The following is a 21,536-nucleotide window of genomic DNA, read 5'->3' on the forward strand; positions in this document are numbered from 1 at the left end:
CTTGTTATCTTGTTTTACTAATCTTGTAAAAAAAAAAAAAAAAAAAAAAAAATCAAAGTCATGAGCGTCTCTACATGCTGTATGTTCTCGCGGCAGCTGAGCCTGTTTGTACTTTCACGCTTAATTAGCACACCTTGCAAATTATTCTGGGAGATTTTGACAGTCAGGAAGAATGTACAGCTTTCGAGCTGAAGCACCTCCACATTTTTCATTCACCACCTACATATATTACAGCACGCTTCTGCTTATATTCTCATAAGGCTTTGGTGAGGTTTTTTTTTTCTCTCCAGTTTCTAAAAACAGTTTTAAGTCATTACTTGGCACCTGGTGCAACACTGAAGAAAGCTGTAGTGTATGTAGCTTACAGTACAGCATACGTGATGACTTCAGCTCTGTGTAAAGAGACATTAAAAAGCGCAATGGAAAGCATATTTGCTGAGACTGAAATACAAACACTGATACGAAGCTCAGCCTAACAAACAGCTAACCGTGCTCTACCTAACATACAAAAACATGCCTACCAACACCTCTAGGTGTTGATGAATGAAGCTTTTGAATATCCAGGTCTGTATTCAAAGCACAGACTTAAATGTGATATCATCTTCTCAAAATGTCAAAAGAAAATTGAATAGTCATAATTCCCGAAATGCCAAACAGTTCTCTCTCTCTCTCTCTCTTTCTCTTTTATTTATTTCTTTCTTTTTTTGAGATTATTTGGGGCATTTTTGCCTCTCATTGAACAGTTTGAGAGCCAAGAGGCAGACAGGAAATATACAATAGCTGTCCTTAACTGAAAATGAACCAGCAACATAGCGGTTATGTACCAAGGTGCTCCTGCTTCCTTTAGGCAGTGACAGTTGGAGGGAGACCAGAAGGCTGGTGGGTAGGGGGAGTGTGACATGCAGTGAAGAGACCTGGAATCGCATCCAGGGTGCGTCAAACTTTTCTGTAAAACAATAATGAGATTTGTGCTTTTTTTTTTTGCTTTTTTTTTTTTTTACTTTTACAGCCACTGAATTTCAAACAAAACATGTAGACAGGCAGATGAACCCAAACTAAAGTGAGGCTCTTTGCCTTAACACAAGAGACAAAAAGCACATTACATGGCCCACTATATGCAGTGTATGTCAGGTAGATGAAGTGTGTTTCTCGTTAAGAAGCTCTACAAAGCTTATGACAGCAGCAGCAGTGTTAATTAACCTGTTTGCTTCCACGTCTGTTGTTCAGGTTTCATTTGGCAGTTTATGGTGCTGCATACAGCTTAGATTGAAGGGACAGTACAGAAGAAATTAATGGGGAGGTTCCCAGGTCCACGGACTGCTGTGAGCTTGAGGCACCTCGAGAGACACCACGCAGTCCTATAAACCTGCAGCTTGTATTGTAACACAACTTGGTCATGGATTTTATTTACCTAATTATAAAATATAAAACTCTCTGTTCAAGTTACTTGTTGTTGGGTGTTGACCATCCTGTGTACAAACAATGATCTGATTTACACATAAGATGTTGGTATTTAAGTGTGCAATGGTCACAGAGTTTAGGCTAAAATGAAGTGAAAGTGTTTAAAAGAGGATTGATAGCACTCTCATTTCCGTATGCTAATATGTAGCCAGTGGGCGATGAGGAAACAGCACTGACGCTAAAAAATACAGACCTTTCTAACACATCACATAAGTATCGCATTAGTAAGCTTTAAAGGTGTGTATTTATGGATTATGGACAAAGTCAAGCTAGGTGCCGTTGCCCATTTTTGGTCTTTATGCTAAGCTAGGCTAAAATCTTTCCAGCAGGAAACATGCAGGAATGAGAGTGGAAGCAGTTTTTTAATCTAACTCTCTGCCTGTGATTTCTTCTAAATTTGGTAGAATTTGAATTTTTGCATCTGTTTAAATACTGCATACTGTTGCTGTTATTTGCCAGCTGGTTAACCTTGAGAATAACATCCTGGGCTGAATCACAGACATGATACACACAGATGCTCATGCAAAACAACACCCTGGGCTGCTGTGTGCATGTATGTAAGATAGCTGTCAGCTTTTAGCTTTTATGTCGTGAATAATTTGTTGGGTGATTTCTTTTTTCTTTTTTTTTTTTTTTAATCTGCTAAGAATAGCACCTGCGGCCGGCCGGCTGGCAGGCAGCGTGTTGGTGGTGAGCGCTGCGCTGAGATGCTCGGGGTGGTTAGCGTACAGCTTAGTGTGGTCGCTGAGGGCCAGCCAGGCTAACTCCCACAGTTTCTACCACTTGGCTGCAAATCTATTTGAATGGGTGCACTTTCTATTTTGATGATTCTCTGAAAAGCCTTAAGACAAACAATGGAAATGGCTGCAGTCTGATTTACAACAGCCATGGTTTAATCTCCTGTTTTCATGTGTGGAAACCACATAAAAGACCGGAGTGGAAGAGGAGTCCCACTTTGGACTCTCAGGCTTATCATGTCTCGGCTACAGCTTGGTCGGAGCAGTCGGTGACCTCCCCGTGACCTCCTGCCCTGCTAAAGAAAACCATCAAGGCTGCCAACAGACAAGCAAATTGTATTTATAAGAGTGGATAATAAAAATACAAATCACTGGCAGCATCCTGAGCTGCAATTCATTTTATAATGTTTAGTGTTTTTTTTTCCCCTCTCGATTCCACTTTTTTTTAAAGCTAATCCGGTGCACAAAAACAAGGGAGAGTCTTACTTTGTTCTTGCGCAGTATTGTTCAGCTGAGCAGTGATAAATTATTTTCATTATTCGCCAATGAACAGATATGGTTTGGAAAGAATTGTGTGTACATGAACAGTTGATAAATCAGTTGTCCGAGCTGTTGGAAAGCACAGAGAGAGTCAGCTCTGGTATTCTCTGCAGTGGGATATACAAAGTGATACAGAGCAGAGCCACTGTCAATAATGAAACACTTTCAAATACGTCCAGGGTTAATGCAAGGCAATCGATCAACGTTACAGCTTTACTTCATAGTGGCTTTTAGATTCTTCACACATGTACGAATGTATGTGTGCAATGAAAATGTAAGCGCAAGAGTGCAGTTATTTCTGATAAGCAACAGCAACAAAGATTTTATTTGCCGTCTTCTGTTGCATTTAAATTTACAGTAAGGTGACACGAGAAAACATATTTTGTGTTCCAGTCATGAATAGGTGTTTACTCGTGGAGAAAGCTGAACAGATTTGAAAGTGCAGCGCTTCGACATGTGAAATGGGAGTGCTTCACATCGTCTGATTTAAACATCTCCAGATGTGCAGCCACTCGAAGTGTAGATATGATACAATCTGCATTTCAAATGCGCAAACACTGAAAAATATCCGCATGTATACTTTATCAACACAGATTTTCCAGGATGCACTGCTTTGGAGCTTCATGTCTTCATCTAAAGTTTGTCCTGTCACATGTGAGGCATCCTTATTTGTCCTAATTTGTTTGTGTTTGCTCTTAGATTTGCAGTACCTCACAGCTTTTGTAACGCACATTCAAAGCACACTGAAACCTCAGGGTATTCATCGCTGCTGCCTGCATTTAACATGTTGTGCAGCGTCTTCCAGTCATATCACAAAATGGCTTGTGATGAGTGTCAGATGTGGTTTGTGAATCATCTTATATTGTATTTTATGAGGCAGGCTTAAACAGCTTATCAACAGGTGTGCATCCAAAAAATAAACTTGAAGTATTGCAGACAGGTTTTACATTTTGCTGAGGTGACAAGGAAAATGTGATAAAGTGTAACAGGGATAAATTTAGCAAATAAATGATGAAGGGCAGAAAATGTTATTGAATCACCCACTGAAAAGACTAAATAACATCAGATCTGAGTGGAGTCATGAGACTAAAGTAACACATGAAACAATCATGCATTAAAAACATTGCAGTACTTCTACTGTTCTGCCCACCAACTGTTTGTCTCGATGGACCACCCTCTAATACTTTTATCGCAGCAGTGCACATTAACTTGAGATTCTGTTAAACTTTGTGCTATTTGGAAGGAGAACAGGCTTTTTTTCCAGTCTGTGTTTTTTCAAAATAAAAATGTGGTAAAGTGATGTTTTTTCAAAAAACAATACCTGTGCCAGTACTCAGTATGAATACTTTACTTTGAGAAAAATAGTCCCAGTGGAATGAAAAAATATTTTCTGGCTCCAGAAAAGATTCGTGAGCGTAGTGAATTTAACCTTTCACACTCAACTAAAATATAAATAAAACACTTTTTGTTTAGGTTATAAATTCACACCCCAAATTTCTCTTTCAATACAAAACTGCTCATTTTAGAGTGGCTTTTTATTGAGATCAGGCCGAAGCACACCTGTGCAATCATCTTGCTGTCTAATCAGCATTTTTATATGCCTCATCTGATGGGTGGAGGGTTTATTTTGGCAGAGAACAGGAAGTAATCTTTTTTGTGCATTAAAAAGCCTTGAATCTTGTGGAAAATGGGAGCGAAAATAAAAGTGTTCATATTCTGTCGAGTGTAATGCATGGCATGGTCACAGCAATGCGTCGCCTTTTGCTCCAAAGTAAAAACAAAGCTTCTGCTGTGTTATCTCTGCAGCGATTCATGTGGGAAGACAGAGAGCTGAACTTGAACCTGCTTTGCATAAGTGTGGTGGACACATGAATAATTCATCCTCTCAAACAGAGTTTAACAGTGCAGAGTTTCAAATACGCAGCTTTGTAACAGTATCTCATTATTTATTTTCACTGGCTTGTAATTGTGTTGGAAAAATTTGTTTTTAACCTGTGTGATCAAGTAGTTAACAAACACGAATCACACTTGCAAAAACAAGGCACAAGGAACTGGAAAAGTCTGCTTATGGCCTGTTTTTTGCCATTTCCATAAAACTCGTGCTCATGCCGGATGCTTTCTTGAAATCTGTTGAGCATCTGATTGTTATTTGGGCCTCATTGTACTGTTATCATGATAAAAAACACTGCGCTGGGGCCCAAGGGCTCCTTAAAGAAACCCAGCGTGGTCTAAATTGAGACTGTGACTGACACTGCGACGCAGTGTCGGCGAGAAGGCTGTAATCAGTGCTGGCTTTGTGTAGACAGTGGGACCATCCGTCGCTCACAAAAGAAAAATTCTGGCACCATCTCAGAGCTGTAGGCTTACAGGCAACAGGAGGACATACAGTAGCTGTCTGCTCCAGTTACTTCGGGACATCTTGGCTGAGGAAACGAGAAGCTTCAAACGACTTCAGAGTTCGTAAATGTTTCGGCACCATCAGCACTTGGGAACGTTGACGACCCTTTCCGAGGTTCGGACATCGTAGACTAGCAATGAGATATACAAGATTTTCCTGTACGCAGAGTTAAGTCAGGTATAACGTTAATGGTTCAAGTTGAAGACATAAAGCTGCAGTATCATTAGGTTTACAAGAGCAGTGGAAACAAGCGATTCGTGTAGCCTTTCAGCCATCAAACGAAAGGTCTAATTTGGTGATTTTTGTCACAAATCGATCTCCGTTAGCCAAAACTTCAGTAAACGTAGGCCGCAGCTCGTCGTGATTCCATGTTTAGCTTCTTTTGCCGAGAAGAATGATTTAGTATTTTGTTTAAATTCATTTATTCACTCTTTAAACAAAAATCAAAACTTTGCTGTTTAAAGTCCGGAGAACCAGTCCCTTCTCGCTGTGACAAACTTTATAGTCCAACTCAGCTCCACAAAGCATCTTAGCTTCTTCTACCTTGTTGTTTTCCAGCCCACAAATGGCCTAAAATCAAAAGAAAGGCAGACAAAGTTAGCTACTAGCTAGTGAACATAGCAGAGCGTGTAGCAGCTAAAAGCCAGGTATTCCCATCTAAAACAACGCTAAAGAGTGAGAGTTGCACTTGCACTGGACACATGATCATTAAATAATGGTGTTGCTTGAAAGTGTAAACAGGCCACTGTTTGCTAACTACTTAGCTGTGAGATCTTTATAAGGAGCACATATGTCAGAGAAGCCAAAAACAAATCATTTAGTGTAGATTTGATATTGAAATCAAAGTAGTATAGTATATTCCAGAAACAGAGACATTTTTAATTATCTGTGTGGAATGAGTCCAGACATTGTGCTGTGCTAAACCACATCACAAACTTAGCTGAAGGTTACAACAACAGAATTTCTACATTCACACAAAAATATATCCAGTGAATGCAAATTATTATTGTGGTAAGACTTCAAAAAGGGCACCAAAGGAGTGTCGCTTGCCTTGACGAGAATTTTGATGAAAGGCTCTGTTGTTACCGGTCTTTCGGAAGAAAAGAATAATGTTGACTGACCGAAGCCTCAATATCATTATTTTAATTTAGTGTCTGTTTATGTCCACCACCTTAAATCAACCAGTGGGCCACAGCTCTCCAAACCCTGATTTATGGCTTGTATAAAAGTAGATGAGTAGCGGAGTACATATGATTATGGAAGCTGCTCTGTGCCTCAAATGAATGGGTGTCAAAGCTGTGATATTGAGATATGAGGGGTTTTCTCAACTTTATAAATGTTTCAAGCTATTTTTATGACTTATTGCCCCTGGATGTTTAAAAAATAAAAAAGGCCTCTGTGATGCTAATGAATCCCTAATCCTGTGTTTCGTCCCTCCTCAAGACTTGTTTACTCTCCCTCAAGAGGGCAGTGTTTGAATGAAAGAGCCTCAATCTGTCAGCACTCATCGAAACACTGGGATATGAGGGATGCCAAGAACTGTGAGGAGGGTGCACATGCAGTCCTCGGCCCATGCTATTTTATTTAAACCAGATAGACCACAAAGGATATAGCATATTGAGTTCCCATGTAAAACTTTTATATAAATTCAAATCATGTACACGGCACATGTTGATTAAGAGCAGGAGGCCGGAGGAGATGATGAGGAATCTCTCAAAACTGCAGGCGAAGTTGGAGGCCCCGCTGGGATCTTTTAAACCGGTTTGAACTCCTCCTCTGAGAGCTACAATGGTGGATAATTAATGTGAGAAATGAGTGATTAACTTGTGTACATCCTGGTGTCAGCAGACAGGGTGAAGCCTGTTTTAGGAGGAGTGTGAGGCGCATGTTGCAGCAGTGGAAAAACTTCATTTCTGCGCCTGGGGACGCGGTCCAAAATAAACCACCTCAGAAACGCCTGGATGCTTGTGGGACACGTAATGCTGCGGAAGTCATTAAAAAGGGGGAGAAGATGCATTTTGTTCCCCTAATTCCAACAATAACAACAACACCACAGCGAGATGTGCAGATCAGCTGAATCACTCAACGCCCTCCAACATAAGTCTGCTCCTCCCTCTCTCCCCCGCCTCACCTCCCACCTCTCCATCTTCTCCTCCTTTGGGGTTGTTTTTAACCTCCCCTCTCCTGTCTTTTCATCTTTCTCACCTTGCCTTATCCTCTTTCCGCTCCCCTCTCTCCCTCGCCTCTCCCACCCCCTCCCCTCCTCGTACTCACCCAGTCCTCTCCCCCTCCTTGTTTTCTCAATGAATCTTCCTCCCAGGTTCAGCCCCTCCCACTTCGTGTAAGCGCTTAATTGTGAGCCTTGACGGAAACTTGCGTAGGTTTAAATACCGTGCGCGCCTCTCGCACAGAGTGTGGAACTGACCAACTTGTCCAAGCGGGCATCTCCTCTTCCTCCTCCTCCTCCTCCTCTCTCTCTCTCTCCTCTCTTTCTCCGGTGTCTTCCCCTTTTTGCTCTCCTCCTCGGTGCGCTTTGAGTTCATTTCTGCCGCTGAGACCGACAAGCATGCAGGTGTCTCTGGCCCTCCTCGTCTCCAGCTCGGCGCTCCTGCTGCTCCATGGATGCTGCACGGCGGTGAAGGGATGGAAGGTATTGACAAACGACGCCACGGAGATTTTACCGGAGTACAGAGAAAACAGTCGGACACCTCAGGAGGCGATCAAACAGGCGTCCAACGGCAGCAACGACAACAACAACAACAACAACAGTATGAACAACAGGGCGAAAAACGGTGGAAGAACAGCAAACGCAGTCTCCTACAGTAAGTATGATGTTAAAATGAAATTGGCGCGTTTGAGGATATGTTAAAAGAGATAAAACCAATTATAAAATTTATTAAGGTACATACAAAATAACGCTATTTTTTTTTTTTTTTATAAAAAGGTTCAGGATTTTAATCGAGGCCCGATGCGTGAACATAAGGAAACTAACAAAATGAATAACGATAAAAATAATAATAAATTTGTGCACTGAGGTGAGTTTCAAAGTCGTCAGTTTGTCAGTGAAATCTCACCGCACGTGAACAGACGCGCGGGAGCGTGAAAATAATTTAAATAACCGCAATTGCAACTTTCTAAAATAAGTTCATCCTTTTTATTTAGATAAAATGTTTCACTTTCAGATAAAATAAATTGATTTTGTCGACTCTTTGTGGGAATTCAGTTGTCCCGTGACAAACCGTCCTGTTGACCCCACAGATGTTTTATTTATTACATCAAAAGTGTTCATTAAATTTAGCACGTTTTTAATCAAATGCTGTGTCTTTGGTTCTGAAGGAGTAAGTGGTTTAATTAGACTCCACCTATTTGACATTTTTGTCAGACTGAACCTTGTGATGGGTTGAATCGAGGCTGTTGGTATTTGTTGATGTGACTTATGAAAACACACACAAGCAGCCTTTTCATTTTCACACTGATTCCTGATTAGGAGCAGCTCCGCTGTGTGGGAAGTGTGTTTTCTTGCTTAATCCTTTGCCAAAGTTGAGGGCGATGAGCGCGGCGCAGACACACATTCTTGTGGTTTCTTCCTCTACACAATCTGAAGTGGGGCTTTCAGAGAGACATCAGCGCTCTTTTCACATTGTCTCCCAGGTTATTTCCTTCTCTCTTTAAACTATTAGTCAAGCTCTGATTACGTCCATAACTATTTGATTGCAACAACATGTCCTCCAAATAGAAAAACCCAACAGTTTGTTCTTCAGGGGGATGTCTTTTGGGGGTTTTTTTGGAAATTGCTTTTTAAACGCAACACTGCCTTTGAGAATGACTCCCACCTGTGGCCTGTAAAGGTTGTAAGTTCTGATTGAGCAGCTCGTGCAGAAGACTCTCACGCTTGCTCTCATGGATTCAAGATGGGTGGTGCAGTATTCCCATAGTTTGGCCCTCGTTTAATCATCTCCGATCAGAGATCAGAGAAGGAGATTGATTAGATTAGAGGAACAACAGCTGACGGGGGGGGGATTAGCAAGTTGAGAGCTGTTAGTGTGACTGATTTTTGTCTGTTGAGGATATTCCCACCTCAGGAGCAACAAATCCACACATTAAGCGCTTTTCTAGTCTCCAAAAAAGGGGTGGAAAAATGCATTGACTTGTTTTCATATGGATAAGCAACATATGTGCTGACTTTCGCACAGGGAGGCAGAAATCACTCGGATTATTTTCTTCATCCATCTCTCAGCTTTTGTCCTGGGATGGCTTCCTGGGTCCCTGTGGGGTCACGGCAGAGGCTTTGACCACCGCCTGGCCCAACTCCAGTCCTCTCCCAAGACTCGACTCTCACCGCCGGGGGAGAGGAGCAGCTCACGCAATCCTACAGTAGTCTAGTGTGTTATCCTTTTTTATTTTTCAGGCCACCATCGTTAGTATTCGGGCTGATGGCGGCCTGGAGAACAGGAAATGTAAGCAGCGGATTGAAACTTTTTGGGTGGTAATTGGTGCGAACCGCTGCCAGTGCGTCCTGTAGACATTGTATACTGCTGTGGTCCCTTCAGCGGCGGCCACAGAATAACACCAGATCAAGTTCTCGTGGGGAGACAAAAAAAAGGAAGTCACCTCACATAAATCCTTTGTTCAGCCCTTTTTGCAAAGAAAGCCACAGAGGAAAACAGATCCCTCTCAGAGTGTATCATTTCTTAACCCACAGTTCCTTTGCCCCTTTTTACACACTGCCTGTAAAAGAACACACAGGACAATAACTCATGCGTACGGCTGTTAAAAAGCTGCGGCTGAAACGTCGGATTACAGGCTGAGTGCGTCGTCTCAAACCCGTCTGGCAGATGTCCAGTTTGTGCAGAATTGTACAGTTGCAGCGCTGCCTTAAAATAACCAGACAGCTCTTTACTCCTCCATCACCACATGCATTTCCTGAGGGCCAACGCAGTATGCCAGCTTTTTCTTCCAGCCTGAACCTCCATTAGTTTTGATTGAGCTGTTTAATGGCTCTCTGGTCTGGATTTGCTATCAGCTGATTGCTGCCAGCTGTATTTCTCTGTCAAGCCCCGTCGGCTAATGATCGGACCACGAATCAGATTCAGAAACTCTGATCTAATCTCGGTGGCTTAATTCCTTACTGAAATGTACAAATTGTTCTAATAAGCTAAATTAATAAGAGAGCATTTTTCGGCTGCTCTTTTGAGCTTCAGAACGTCAGGATTAAAACTGGAAGTGCTGCCTGCTCGACTTGTGCCTGACATGTTTGTTTGTTTGTTTGTCAGCTTTGAGTGGCACAAACACAATCAGAGAAGATCAGCACATGTTGGGATTAGCTGCAGCGTTGAAGCGGTTAACCTGCAGAATGTCCATTCAAGTCTGCGGCCCTTCAGGGTGTTTGCTTTGGGCTGAAGCCACGAGTGTAACTGTGATATCCCGCTCTTCCACCCAGGTGCCTCGGAGCTGAGCTGTAGGGAGCTGCGGTCCACCCGCTACATCACCGACGGATCGTGCCGCAGTGCCAAACCCGTCAAGGAGCTGGTGTGCTCGGGCCAGTGCATGCCCGCTCACCTCATGCCGAATTTCATCGCTCGGGGCAAGTGGTGGAGGAATAACGCCTCGGACTACCGCTGCATCCCGGCCCACTCCAGGACGAGGAGGGTCCAGCTGCAGTGTCCCAATGGCAACACTCGGACTTACAAAATCCGCGTGGTCACCTCCTGCAAGTGCAAGCGCTTCAGGCCCCACCATAACCAATCAGAGGCCAAAGAGGTCCCGAAGAGGCAACGCAACAAGAAGCACAGTCGTTTGTCTCAAGACCGGAGCAAGAACAACACGCCGCTGATGGGCAACTCGTACTGATGCTCCTCTTCAGCATTCAAGGACAGACACCAAAGCACACTCATACGCACGCACATGTTACACAACACTCCAACCAACATAACTCCTGCAAATAGGGAGGAGATGCAATAAGAAATTTAAAAAGGAGCAAATTCATAAGCTAATCGCTGGGCTGGTTTTATGTCATCAGTCTTTGTTTTTCAGCCACTTGTCAGCATATTTGTGAACTTTGCTTACTTGCATGACAAAAATGAGTCAGTGCCAGGGCTTGCCACAACTGCGACTGGTCTGGAGTCGCAGCAGCATGTTGGATAACGAGTATCTGATCACCCCCACAGCTCAAAACCTCCCTGAACATGGCTCCGTCCTCCGCTCAAACAGATTTCATGTAAGCATAATGAGAACCCCCCCGAGGCTTCGAGCCCATCTGTACAAACATCCAGCGGATGCAGAGCTGCAGCTCACCACAGCCCTGTTTAGAGCTGAGAAAGCGTATCTTCGCTCCAAGGTGCTTGTAATCCGGCTCCTTTTGGCTGTGTGTGTGTGTGTGAGTGTGAGTGTGTGTGTGTGTGTGTGTGGAGGAGACGGTGGCAGCTCTGGGGGCCAGCATGTTGACAGGTTTTTGAGAGGCCCTGACCTGTAGGGCCCTCTGACAGCCCACCAAAGGCCTGGCCCTACAGCCGTCTCCACACTGCAACAGCCCCAACCAGGCCCATCATTTACACTTTCCCACGACCAGATACAGAGAGTCAGGAGGGTCCGAGAAATAGAAAAGGTGGAGAAAGCAGTTTTGTCAGTGGACAGTCCTCTGAGTCCGTCCCTGTGTTATTTGAGTCATAAAAAGCCATTCCCTCTGCACATAAGCAGTTCCTGTTTGCTGGAATCACACATAAAAACAAAGTGCACATGAGTGTAGGAGGCATCAGAAAATTGAGCGTGGTTGTCTTGTTACCAAGAGGCTGAGTGTTCTCCAACACGCCCACACCTGAATTCATCTGTAACGCGGCCAAGCAGAGCAGCAGTCGACCATCCGCAGCCAAGAAAAGCCGTCCGCTGTGTTAGCCCGCGGCGTTCGAGACACCTCCACTCCCCTTCGCTCTCCGCTCCCGCTCTGTAAATAACTCGAAACAGGAAAGATGGGAGGAAAAATAACATAATGAAAACAATAATTCAGTTTTTATCGTCGTATTGACTGATTGAATCCGGCGGGAAGAGGAAGTGGCGATGACCCGTCTGTCAGTGCAGACGACACAACCTCCTTCCTCAGCCAGGCCTCAGACGGGACTGCGCTTCACGAAGAATATTCACAGTGTTTTCCACATATTGTCAGCAACCCCGTTGTGTTTCCACTCATGTTGCTTCCTGATTTTGGTTGTTTAAACTGTACTGACAATGTTTGCTTCTTTTTCCGACTGTGTGTTTGATTTAGCAACTGGAAAGGGGGAGGGTTTGTCATGTAAGCTGAGAGCCGTGATGCGTAACTTGATTGTACATATACCTGTGTGGTCTTCTGCAGTGGTGCCCCCACCTGTCGGGGTGTCGAAGAGAAGGAGGGAGGGAGGGCTGTTTCCTACAGACACAAAGAAGGACTGTTATAAAGAATGAACTGCATATTTATTTTTTATTTCCACATTTAAATTATTTATGCAACCTTTTGTAGTAAATGATAGCCATTATTGTCATATAGTACGATAGAGACTTTGAAAATGAAATACTGTACAGTACGTGAATAAAGTAAAAAGCAGATATATTTGAAAGAGCTGGCTTATTTGTTCTTGTTTTAATGTGTGCAAAACTGTCACTCCACTTTAACCGCACATGTAGGACTTATGAGCAACATACAAACATTTAATAGTTTATATCACACTATAATGTCATTATAAACAGACATAATTGTTTATTAATGTAGTAGTAACTCCTGTGATGTACAAATGCATGCAAAGCCGTAATAATATAAAATATGTCATGATAGGAGGAATACTGAGCATTAATAAATCTGCTTTAAAGCACGTTATAGTGTGTTAAAACCCATTTATTCAGTGTTGATGTAGTGATTAGAAATGCTAAACGTAAGGGTTAAAGTGAAGTGTTGCCTTTACGTGCGCGTGCATTCTTGGGAGATCTGGATGTCTGATGTCTGTGCAAAGAAATTCAGGCCGTTAAAGAGTTCAGATTTCACCGCTGGACTGTCAGCACAACTTTGCAAAAGAAGGAGAAGAAGCGGAGGAGGAATCTTCAGTCGCAACACCAGCATTTCTTTGTTTATGAGGGTGGATTTGAGCCACGGCCATCATTCAACATCATTCCTTTCCGCCTCGGCTCCCGGAAGGCTTCGGGCTGGAGACGCCGCGAGTTTGAGAGTTCGAAACGCATCTCTCTTTGTTTTATTTGAGAGCTCTGTGGATGCTGCTACCACAGGGCTCGCTGAAGCTAACTGAGAGTTATGCAATCCAGGCACAGAAAAAAAATGAAGTGTTTACGCTAAGTTTTATCTGCAATGTAATTTTTAATCGCGGGGACAAGAGCTCCCTTAGAGGGCCAAATGAAGTTGGTGTAAACACAAAACACAAGTTTTCTGTGGAAACTGAGGCTGAGAGCTCGTCTTCTGTCGTGCCAGTGGAGAACAGTACAGATTAAATTTCATGACGTCATCCGTAATGTGCAGTCATTATGTCACCTTCGAACCCTGTTTTCCAAGAGAGAACAGACATGCCATGCTTTTGCTCCGGCAACTAGCGTGGAACGAGTTTCAGAAGAAAGTCAGGAACCCACTTCAGAGCAGTAGGTGAGCAGTACCCAAATATATTGGCGCTGACAAAGCATCTGCCCCGCGTTACGGTGAGCGTGCACGCCGACCTGCAGGTGACCCTCGCGGTCCTGGGGAACATCGAGCTGCACGAGAAGTCAGGGATGATCTATTCCCAACAAATGCAGCAAGTCTGCGACACTTCGTTCGGGCCCCGGTGTTGAGTGTCATCAGCAAAGTTTTGAATACCAGGTGCAGAAGTCCCCTGAGGATCCCTGCTCTGTACGAAACTGGACTGGATTAAGTACAGTTCCTGGTTAACTCACGGCCTCCATAAGGAATATTTATAGCACTGACATGCTGACCACAATAAATGAGACTCGGCTTCCTTTGTCCGAACGTGGGAGAAGAAATGACAGGAAAAGAATCGCGCTGCAGTCACTTCTCTGTGCACACACCACGTTAACCTCATCCTTCAACTGGCTGTTTCCTAAAACAGCCACTGCTTCCCGACAACACTCTACGCTGATCTCAGTGCAGTGCGAATCAACTTGTCTGCTGAAGGAGTGAACCGACGTGGAGAAAATGTTGAGCAGCTTTGCCCAAATGCATGTCTTCATTCCTTCCTTTGGACTCACATAATGGATCGGTAAAGTGTCTCATTTCAGCTTTGTGCAGTGCAAAAATTGTTGTGCAGCTCAGAGCCAGAAAGTTCTCTAGAAGGCAGCCACTTGAAGGGCTGAGGGACTGTCAACACCGACTTAACTGATGTCCTGCCAGACACAGAGGAGACAGTCAAATAAAATATTTTGTTTATCATCTGCAAATAAAAAAAGATGCGTCACTGGTGTGTGTGTGTGTGTGTGTTTGTCAGTGGAATCCGTGTTGCAAAAGCAAGCAGGTCTCTCCTGTTGACTGCGAAACACACAAGTGGAAACTGACTTGAGGTGACGTTCATAGCATGTGAAGCTGTTTCGCTCACACGCCAAAAACTAACCCCCATAAAAGTCTCCAGAAATGCTGTGTTTCTGGTCAGCTGCCTGTGCAACTGAATTGCTTAACAACGCTGCAGGCTGTCCAAGACGTTTATTGAGATGGAATATATTGATGGAACACGGAGCGTTCGGACCTTTGTAAAGGATTACATGAGGTCCAAATGCTTCTGCACCCCGGTAGTTTCACCTCCGTTTCCTCCAGCCAAAGTTTTCCAGGAGCGGATATTATTGCTCAAGTCAAACACATATGGACGATGACGGATGTATTCGGAGACGGATGTTTGTGCTCCTCCAGCCACTCCCTTATCAGGTCATGAGTGCTAATAGCTTAAAACAAATGGAAACCAGAAGACACGTCTGGCTGCCTAAAGGAATGAGGAACGCGGACAGTGCAAGTTCAACTAATTTTGTGTTCCTCCAGTGACGCAGGATTTGGAAGGTGGATACTGTTGCCTGCAAGCTGGGAGTATAATTCTCAGCAGGGGAAGGAAAAAGCTGGAGTCAGGACCGAGGCGAGACCAAAGATGTCCTCCTCTGTTAGCATCCAGACTGCATCTGAGAAAGTGATGAGAGTGTGACAGCACCTCTGGATGAGGCAGGCCGCCTCTGCGTCCGAAGACAGACGCACGAGTCGATGACGCTCTGGCAGAGAAGGACAGTAGCGCCGTACGGGTCGGGGGCTTCCACTGAGCCATGTAAGCCTCAGTCTGTCAGCTGAGGCCAGGCATGCCGAGAGGCGGCCAACCACATGTGCTCAGGACTGCAGGAGGTGCAGGGGATAGGAAACAGGGCTGTCAACAAGCAGTTCTAAACAAGCACAGCGAGCCCCAAGGTTGTGGAGGCAGAATGCACTTCCTCGCTTAATCATCGCCTTATGGACTTTGTATGTTGTGGAAACATCAACAAAAATATCAATTCAGTGTCATGGTTCAAGAGATGAGGTGTTCAGTTCTGGGGGTTTTGTGCAGTTCTTGCGAGTCGCCTGTCAGTTTTCAGACGCTCAGCACAGATTAAATTAAGAAATAAATAAATAAAAATGTGTTAGGTGTTTGTTATTTTGACTGAGGGGGTCATGTAAATGCCAATCTAACGCATGTCGTACCGCGAGTTTACACAACCCGTCTGTCTGTAATTAGCTGGAGGTCAGTGGGCTCAAGGAAAGCTGACACGAGGGAGGTCTTCTCCTCCACATGCAGAGGCAATTAAAACGTCCGCGCACGTATGACGTGTTGTAAACTGTCCCGCCGTCACGTATGACAGTCAAACTGCAAATCCTCTCCCTCCACTTCCTCCTGCCAGTGCAGAGAGCCTTCTGGGCTCAGTCGGAGAAGTAAGAAAACCTCGCTCGAAACCCCCGACATTTAACTCTAACAAATAACGAATCCATTTCCCAGCATTACGGCTCACTCCGTATGTCTACGTAAGCGGATGTTGTTGTTTGTATAACATTCATTCTTTATTTCGACTTTGTGTGCGATAGACGTCACTGGTTCTACCACGTCGCTCCGACACGTCTCTAATAACAGCACAGAGTTGACAGTGTGGAATCAAAACAAGGCTTTCACCCTGTAACATATTTAAAAATTAAATTAACTCGTGCTGATTCAAAAGAAAAAAATGTTAATGAAAATGTTAATGGATGAAGCGTTTTGAAATTAAGGCTGACAGACGAAAACCACAGACAGCTTGTTCAACCACCAGCACTTACAACCAATTGCCAGTTTGCTGTTTGACAAGCACACGTTTCATTAATTTGCTTAAATTCAGACGAAATGAGCTGCCTCACTTCACTCCTCACTGTCAGCTGGTCGTTTTCCAAAAGACAGCGACCCACGTCTCGACAAGCCCGGCCCAGCGCCGCCTCCCGCCGCAAAATGGCTTTGAGGTCGTCCTGTCTGTGACTTTCAGGAGTTTCCATCAGCAGTCGTGTCATCTCCAGATGGCGTTTGAGCAATAGAAAGAGTTTTCTTTTCAATTTTAGCCACCCGCATTGCACATGTGTGCACACTGGTTTAACCTGTACAACATACAAAAACACACACACACAAAATCACGTGGAAACTCACATAAAACTGGAGGCCACCCAAAACACTTGAGCTGACGCATGTTTCCAATAAGGCCCCGTTAACTCAGCAGACACTTCTTTAAAACAAAACAAAAAAAAATCCAATGACTAGAGGGATCGTTAAAGTTAGCCTCCTTTAAGAGTCGCACAGAAGCAATTAAAAGTACTGCGGATGATTTTTAAACAGCAGCAAAATATTTGTGTGGGTGGTAGACATGGCAAGTCGAGGATTACGCAGCCCATGAGGAACAGATTTATGACAGGCAGTAGTCAGTCTGTAACCAAAACCTCCCCTCGCCGTTTGAATCATTACACAAGTACAGAGGGTGAATCAAACCATTTTTCTAGATGTCATCAGTGCTAACCACAGTCATGCTGATTGTATTAATGTGGTGGTGCCAACCAGACCGTGACTGGTGATCCCTGTACCCTCCCTGTACCCTCCCTGTACCCTCCCTGCACCCTCCCATCGCCTCCACTCGTCTCGAGGCTCTGTGGACGGTAGCTCGCCGATGACAGCGGCGTCTCTGTCCTGTTTGAGTTGGATTCATTTGGCTGTAGAGCTGCAGTGGCTCTACCCTCCCATGAGGAGGATATCCTATCTAGTGTAGCCTATCTTGGAAAACCACAGACACCACGCTCAGTTCACTGGCATTGCAAAATAGGCCGTGCAGAATTGAGAAGTAAACAGTGGCGTATTCTCCTCCCCATAACAACAAACTGGAGTTTTTTCCCTGAGGGTTTATGGCTACTTCCACAGACAGGCCGGTGCCTTTGTGCTTGTGTGTATGTTTATGTCATAGTTCCTTAGCTGAGGAGGTTATTTTAGGGCACAGGCGTAGCATTACATCTTTCTGCATGAACCTGATAATATTCCTCTAATACGTACTCAGTCAGAAGTCAGTGAAGTCAGCCCCCCCTCACATGGAAGCAGTTTTATTTTTGAGGCCCGCTGCTGATTAATCAGGCGTCAGCGTCTTTTATTTTTTTCCTCTCTTCATTCTCACCCCCATTGGACCAAGTCAGTGCACTGAGCTCCAAGTGCAGAGGAAATTGCTTCCTATCCGTGTGGCCGTGGGTGCGCGACCCAGAGGGGCCGAGGCAGATATCTGCTCAATCTCCCCCAGCTTAGGAGAGTTTAAGATCAGGATCAATTCAGCTCTACAGCCCTTATCAGATGTCAAAGAGCCTCTGGAACTGAAGGCCTCATGTGGTGTCCCGGTTTTGACCCAGGTTGCAAACAAGGACGCTGAAAGTATTTTATTTCTATTTGGTCAGAAATAATAAAACAGATGATTCTGGGAGGATCCGTCAACCCTTATGCCACTATGAAGTAATATTTTCCCCAGAAAACTATAATCTTTTCTCAACAAAATGTAATTTGTGCTTGACAATCCTCACTTTTCATGACAAACACCACCATAATGGATAGCTGGGCATAGCTATTAGATGCTATAATCATTTTTCTCCTGGAAACAGTTTTATAAGAGAAATATGTGGTGTGAGAGCAGAGCAGTCCGATACGTCCGGGCGTGTTCAGGTCATCACTGTTATGACAGCTAAGGCTAATTGTTCATAAAATACTTCTGTGAGAAAGTGTCTCTCTTTATGACTCACAGTCTGCCGTCTGTATTTTCCTGCGTAGAACTTTTTCCACTTAAAACATTACGTCTTTGCATCATCTCCAAATCCCCGCCGAGATCAGTGGAAGCGCCGGGACCGGACTCAAGAATAACCCGCAGCCTTTGTTTCTGCTGTTTACGATGACGTATATGACCCGCAGCATATTCATACATGAATATGCCGCTTCAGCAAAAACACCGACGGAGGCCGACGGCGTCTTTCCTCACTTGCCCGCCCTTCCCGGTTCTGTTGGGCCGAATTCACGAGCCTGAATCTCGCTGTGGCTTGACGAGGCCTCGGATCGTTTCATGTCGTTATCACAGCACGCTGAGATTGCATATCCGAGGCGGCAGGAAGCGACACGGGGCAAACACTGTGTTGTCTGCCTCCGCTGGAGGAGGAACAGAAGGGGAGAGAGTTGATTCACCCAGCAGATGCCTCCGGGTCCCTTTGCAGACAAACAAGCTGGATGAATATAGATAATTAAATACATTACAAAACCTTAACAGGCTTCTGTGTACGGTGCCTCAATCAGCAGACGTCAAAACAGCAGCACTTTAAAGAAAAACCCACAGCGTGTCGTTGACTTTGGAGGGAAAATTGCACGTCTCTGCACTGTTCTGCTTACAGAAAGGTTTTTTTCTAGCAAATTTGAAAAACAGCTCAGCGCCAAATGAAATACGACTGCCAGACAGCGAGGCCAAACACCTTATTGAAAGATGGCTACATCAATGAGGATGGGACTTTTTTTTATGACATTGCTGATCATATTTTGCAGCAACTTGGCAAGAACAAGTCACACTTAACTCAGAAATGCCATAAATTAAATCAGAGTGCTGTTGTGTCAACACTGTGTTTTCTCTCCAATCGCTCAGCCTGGACTGCGATGAAAACACTCATTGAAGTGTTGAACTGAAACTGGGAGAGAAAACACATAAGCAAACGCAGTACAATTTACAATTCCAGTCATTCTTTTCTGATTAACTTTAAGCGTTTTGTAATCTCGTAGCCTCCGATGTTAATAACAAAACTTGTTTTTGTGTGGAATGAATTCCCGGAGTGGAGAGCCACTTGGGCACGCTAATGTGTAATCCCTTAAAGTCACAAAAACGCAGACCCTCTTGTAAAGCCTTGTTGCAGCCAACAGTCCAGACCCCCGTCAGGCCCTGTGACCAGACTCCAGGTCTGAAGTGGCTCAGGTCACAGTTTGAGGCACACGCGGCCCACCCAGAACAGCACAACACCCCTACATACACTGGCCAAAAGTATTTGGACACATCTCAGTCTGGGCCTGGTTGTCTTTCCTTTAGTTGCAGTTAAAGGAGTAATTAATCACAAAGTGATATTTTAGTCATTATTGTCTTTCCAACTTTGTCGCAACAGCTTGGGGAAGGCGGTTTTCTGGCTAAAACTGAAGCGCTGACTTCAGCACCAACCGACTGAGCACCGACTGTGTTGTGTTCTGTAGAGGATTAGTCAGTCGGCTGAGTTTTTCTTGAATAAAATGATGGCAACCAGCCCTCCAAACCTCTGGATCAGCAACCCGTGGACGATGATGAACATGATGGGAACAGCAGACTAACTCAGGATGTAGTTCTGGTGGTCTGCCTCTGCTTCCTTCTCTGGAATGTCCATATTACAAACTGCAATCACTTCCTATCTCCAGCAGAACTGTTACAAGCGCGTAGTTCATTTCAATGTCAGATGTCTTTGCCCCCCCCCCCCACCACGTAATGGCATTCACTCGCTGTGCTCGGGGACAGACGAGGAGTGCGCTTTCTGCTCCCATAAATAAGGCTGATGTAGGCTCCGGCCTGTTTCATCCATCACTGGGGCTGGAGCTGTTTGTGGAGCGGGAGGGAGCCGGAGGGGCAGGTTCATCCATGTTCCCAGCAGCCGTCCCCCTGTGGGAACTTCGCACAGCCATTAAACACCTCATGGCAGTCCGTAAGCTTTTGGGCCAGCTGAGCTGGAGAGAGAGCTGCAGTCCCACAAGATCCCCTCACGTCCCCGTGGACGTGTCAACAGGTTTCTCAGTTAAAGTTTTAGTGCACATCTCGGGCACATAAGTCTGCTGATATGGGACAAATGTGAGGCACACACATCCGAGTCACATGAGTGTGAAATGCAGTGAAAAGTCACATTTGATTTGGTCTCGCCAACGGAAATAATCGTTCGCATACAGCAAATCTGACACTCAGATTTAAGTGAGTGTTCATTTATCACAGCTGAGAATCATAATGAAGCTATTTAGGAGAATTGCAGCTGATCGGACTTTGGAACAGGTGTTCAAAATGATCCGAAATCAACTCTGATGGCTGTTTGAACTCGGTTTTATTGTACGCTGAATGCAAACTGACAGCTTTTAACAGTTCAGAGCTGAGGTGGTTCACAACGATTCAAACATTCAAATATTTATCTCGTTATATCAAAATCTCCTTGATAAAACGTTACATAATCAGCGACTCTGTTCAACTGCTTTGGGGTTTTTTGTCAGCACTTTTCTTCGCTGGTAATCGAGAGGTCATCTCGAAGTCCTCAGAATCCATGACGACGGCGATCCTTCGATAAACACAGATGACTTCTGGGATGTCGGCAGGGCCGATTAAACCCGCTGCTGCGGTCTGAGGGGATGTGATCGTGTCTAGCGTGCCCTGAAGTCGCCCTTGGGAGTGAAATGAGGTGGTTTTTATGAGGGAGTGGAGCGCAGGTGTTGAAATTGACAGACTGTGCTGCAGATTCCCAAGCTTTTTTTAAAAGCATGCATCTGGACTAATAAAGCCCCTGCATTTATGAAGAGAAGGCAGGACGCAGATACATGAGCGTGTTTGGTTATCATCACTTATCACATTATTAAAAATCTAATGAAAAACATAATCATAAGCAACACAACAAAACAAACATTTCTCCCTGCGCCGTAATCCCAACAGCCCGTTAAACTCCCCAATGCGAGCGTTTCTCCCCACCTTGATGTCGGAGGGCTGCGTTTGATCCCACCCCGCCTTGATTAATTAAAGGAGAATGCCACAGACTCTCAGTGTCTCCATGGGTTTCACATAGTCATCCCCAAAGAGTCAAGTTTTATAATTCAGGCATTGTGTTGTTGAGCAAGACTGAAGAGGAGGCCGCTTCCTGCACTCCT

At 44.6% G+C, this 21,536-nt stretch overlaps 1 protein-coding gene across 5 annotated transcripts in view; it reads left to right on the plus strand.

Moving 5' to 3' along the window:
- sost (sclerostin) overlaps nt 1-12,724 on the plus strand; it is a 20,603-nt gene extending 7,879 nt beyond the window's left edge. For 4 of the 5 annotated variants that reach the window (XM_046377798.1, XM_046377799.1, XM_046377797.1 and 1 more), the window contains 2 exons: nt 6,985-7,958; nt 10,577-12,724. In XM_046377798.1, the coding sequence (XP_046233754.1) occupies nt 7,703-7,958; nt 10,577-10,986 (666 nt within the window). In that variant the 5' untranslated portion in view covers nt 6,985-7,702 and the 3' untranslated portion in view covers nt 10,987-12,724. The remainder of the gene's footprint in view (nt 1-6,984; nt 7,959-10,576) is intronic. The other variant, XR_006842087.1, reaches the window with a different exon arrangement.
- The last annotated feature ends 8,812 nt before the right edge of the window (nt 12,725-21,536 follow it).

The sequence above is a fragment of the Scatophagus argus genome, chromosome 21 (assembly GCF_020382885.2).
Source record: "Scatophagus argus isolate fScaArg1 chromosome 21, fScaArg1.pri, whole genome shotgun sequence".
In the NCBI taxonomy this organism is placed as follows: Eukaryota; Metazoa; Chordata; class Actinopteri; family Scatophagidae; genus Scatophagus; species Scatophagus argus.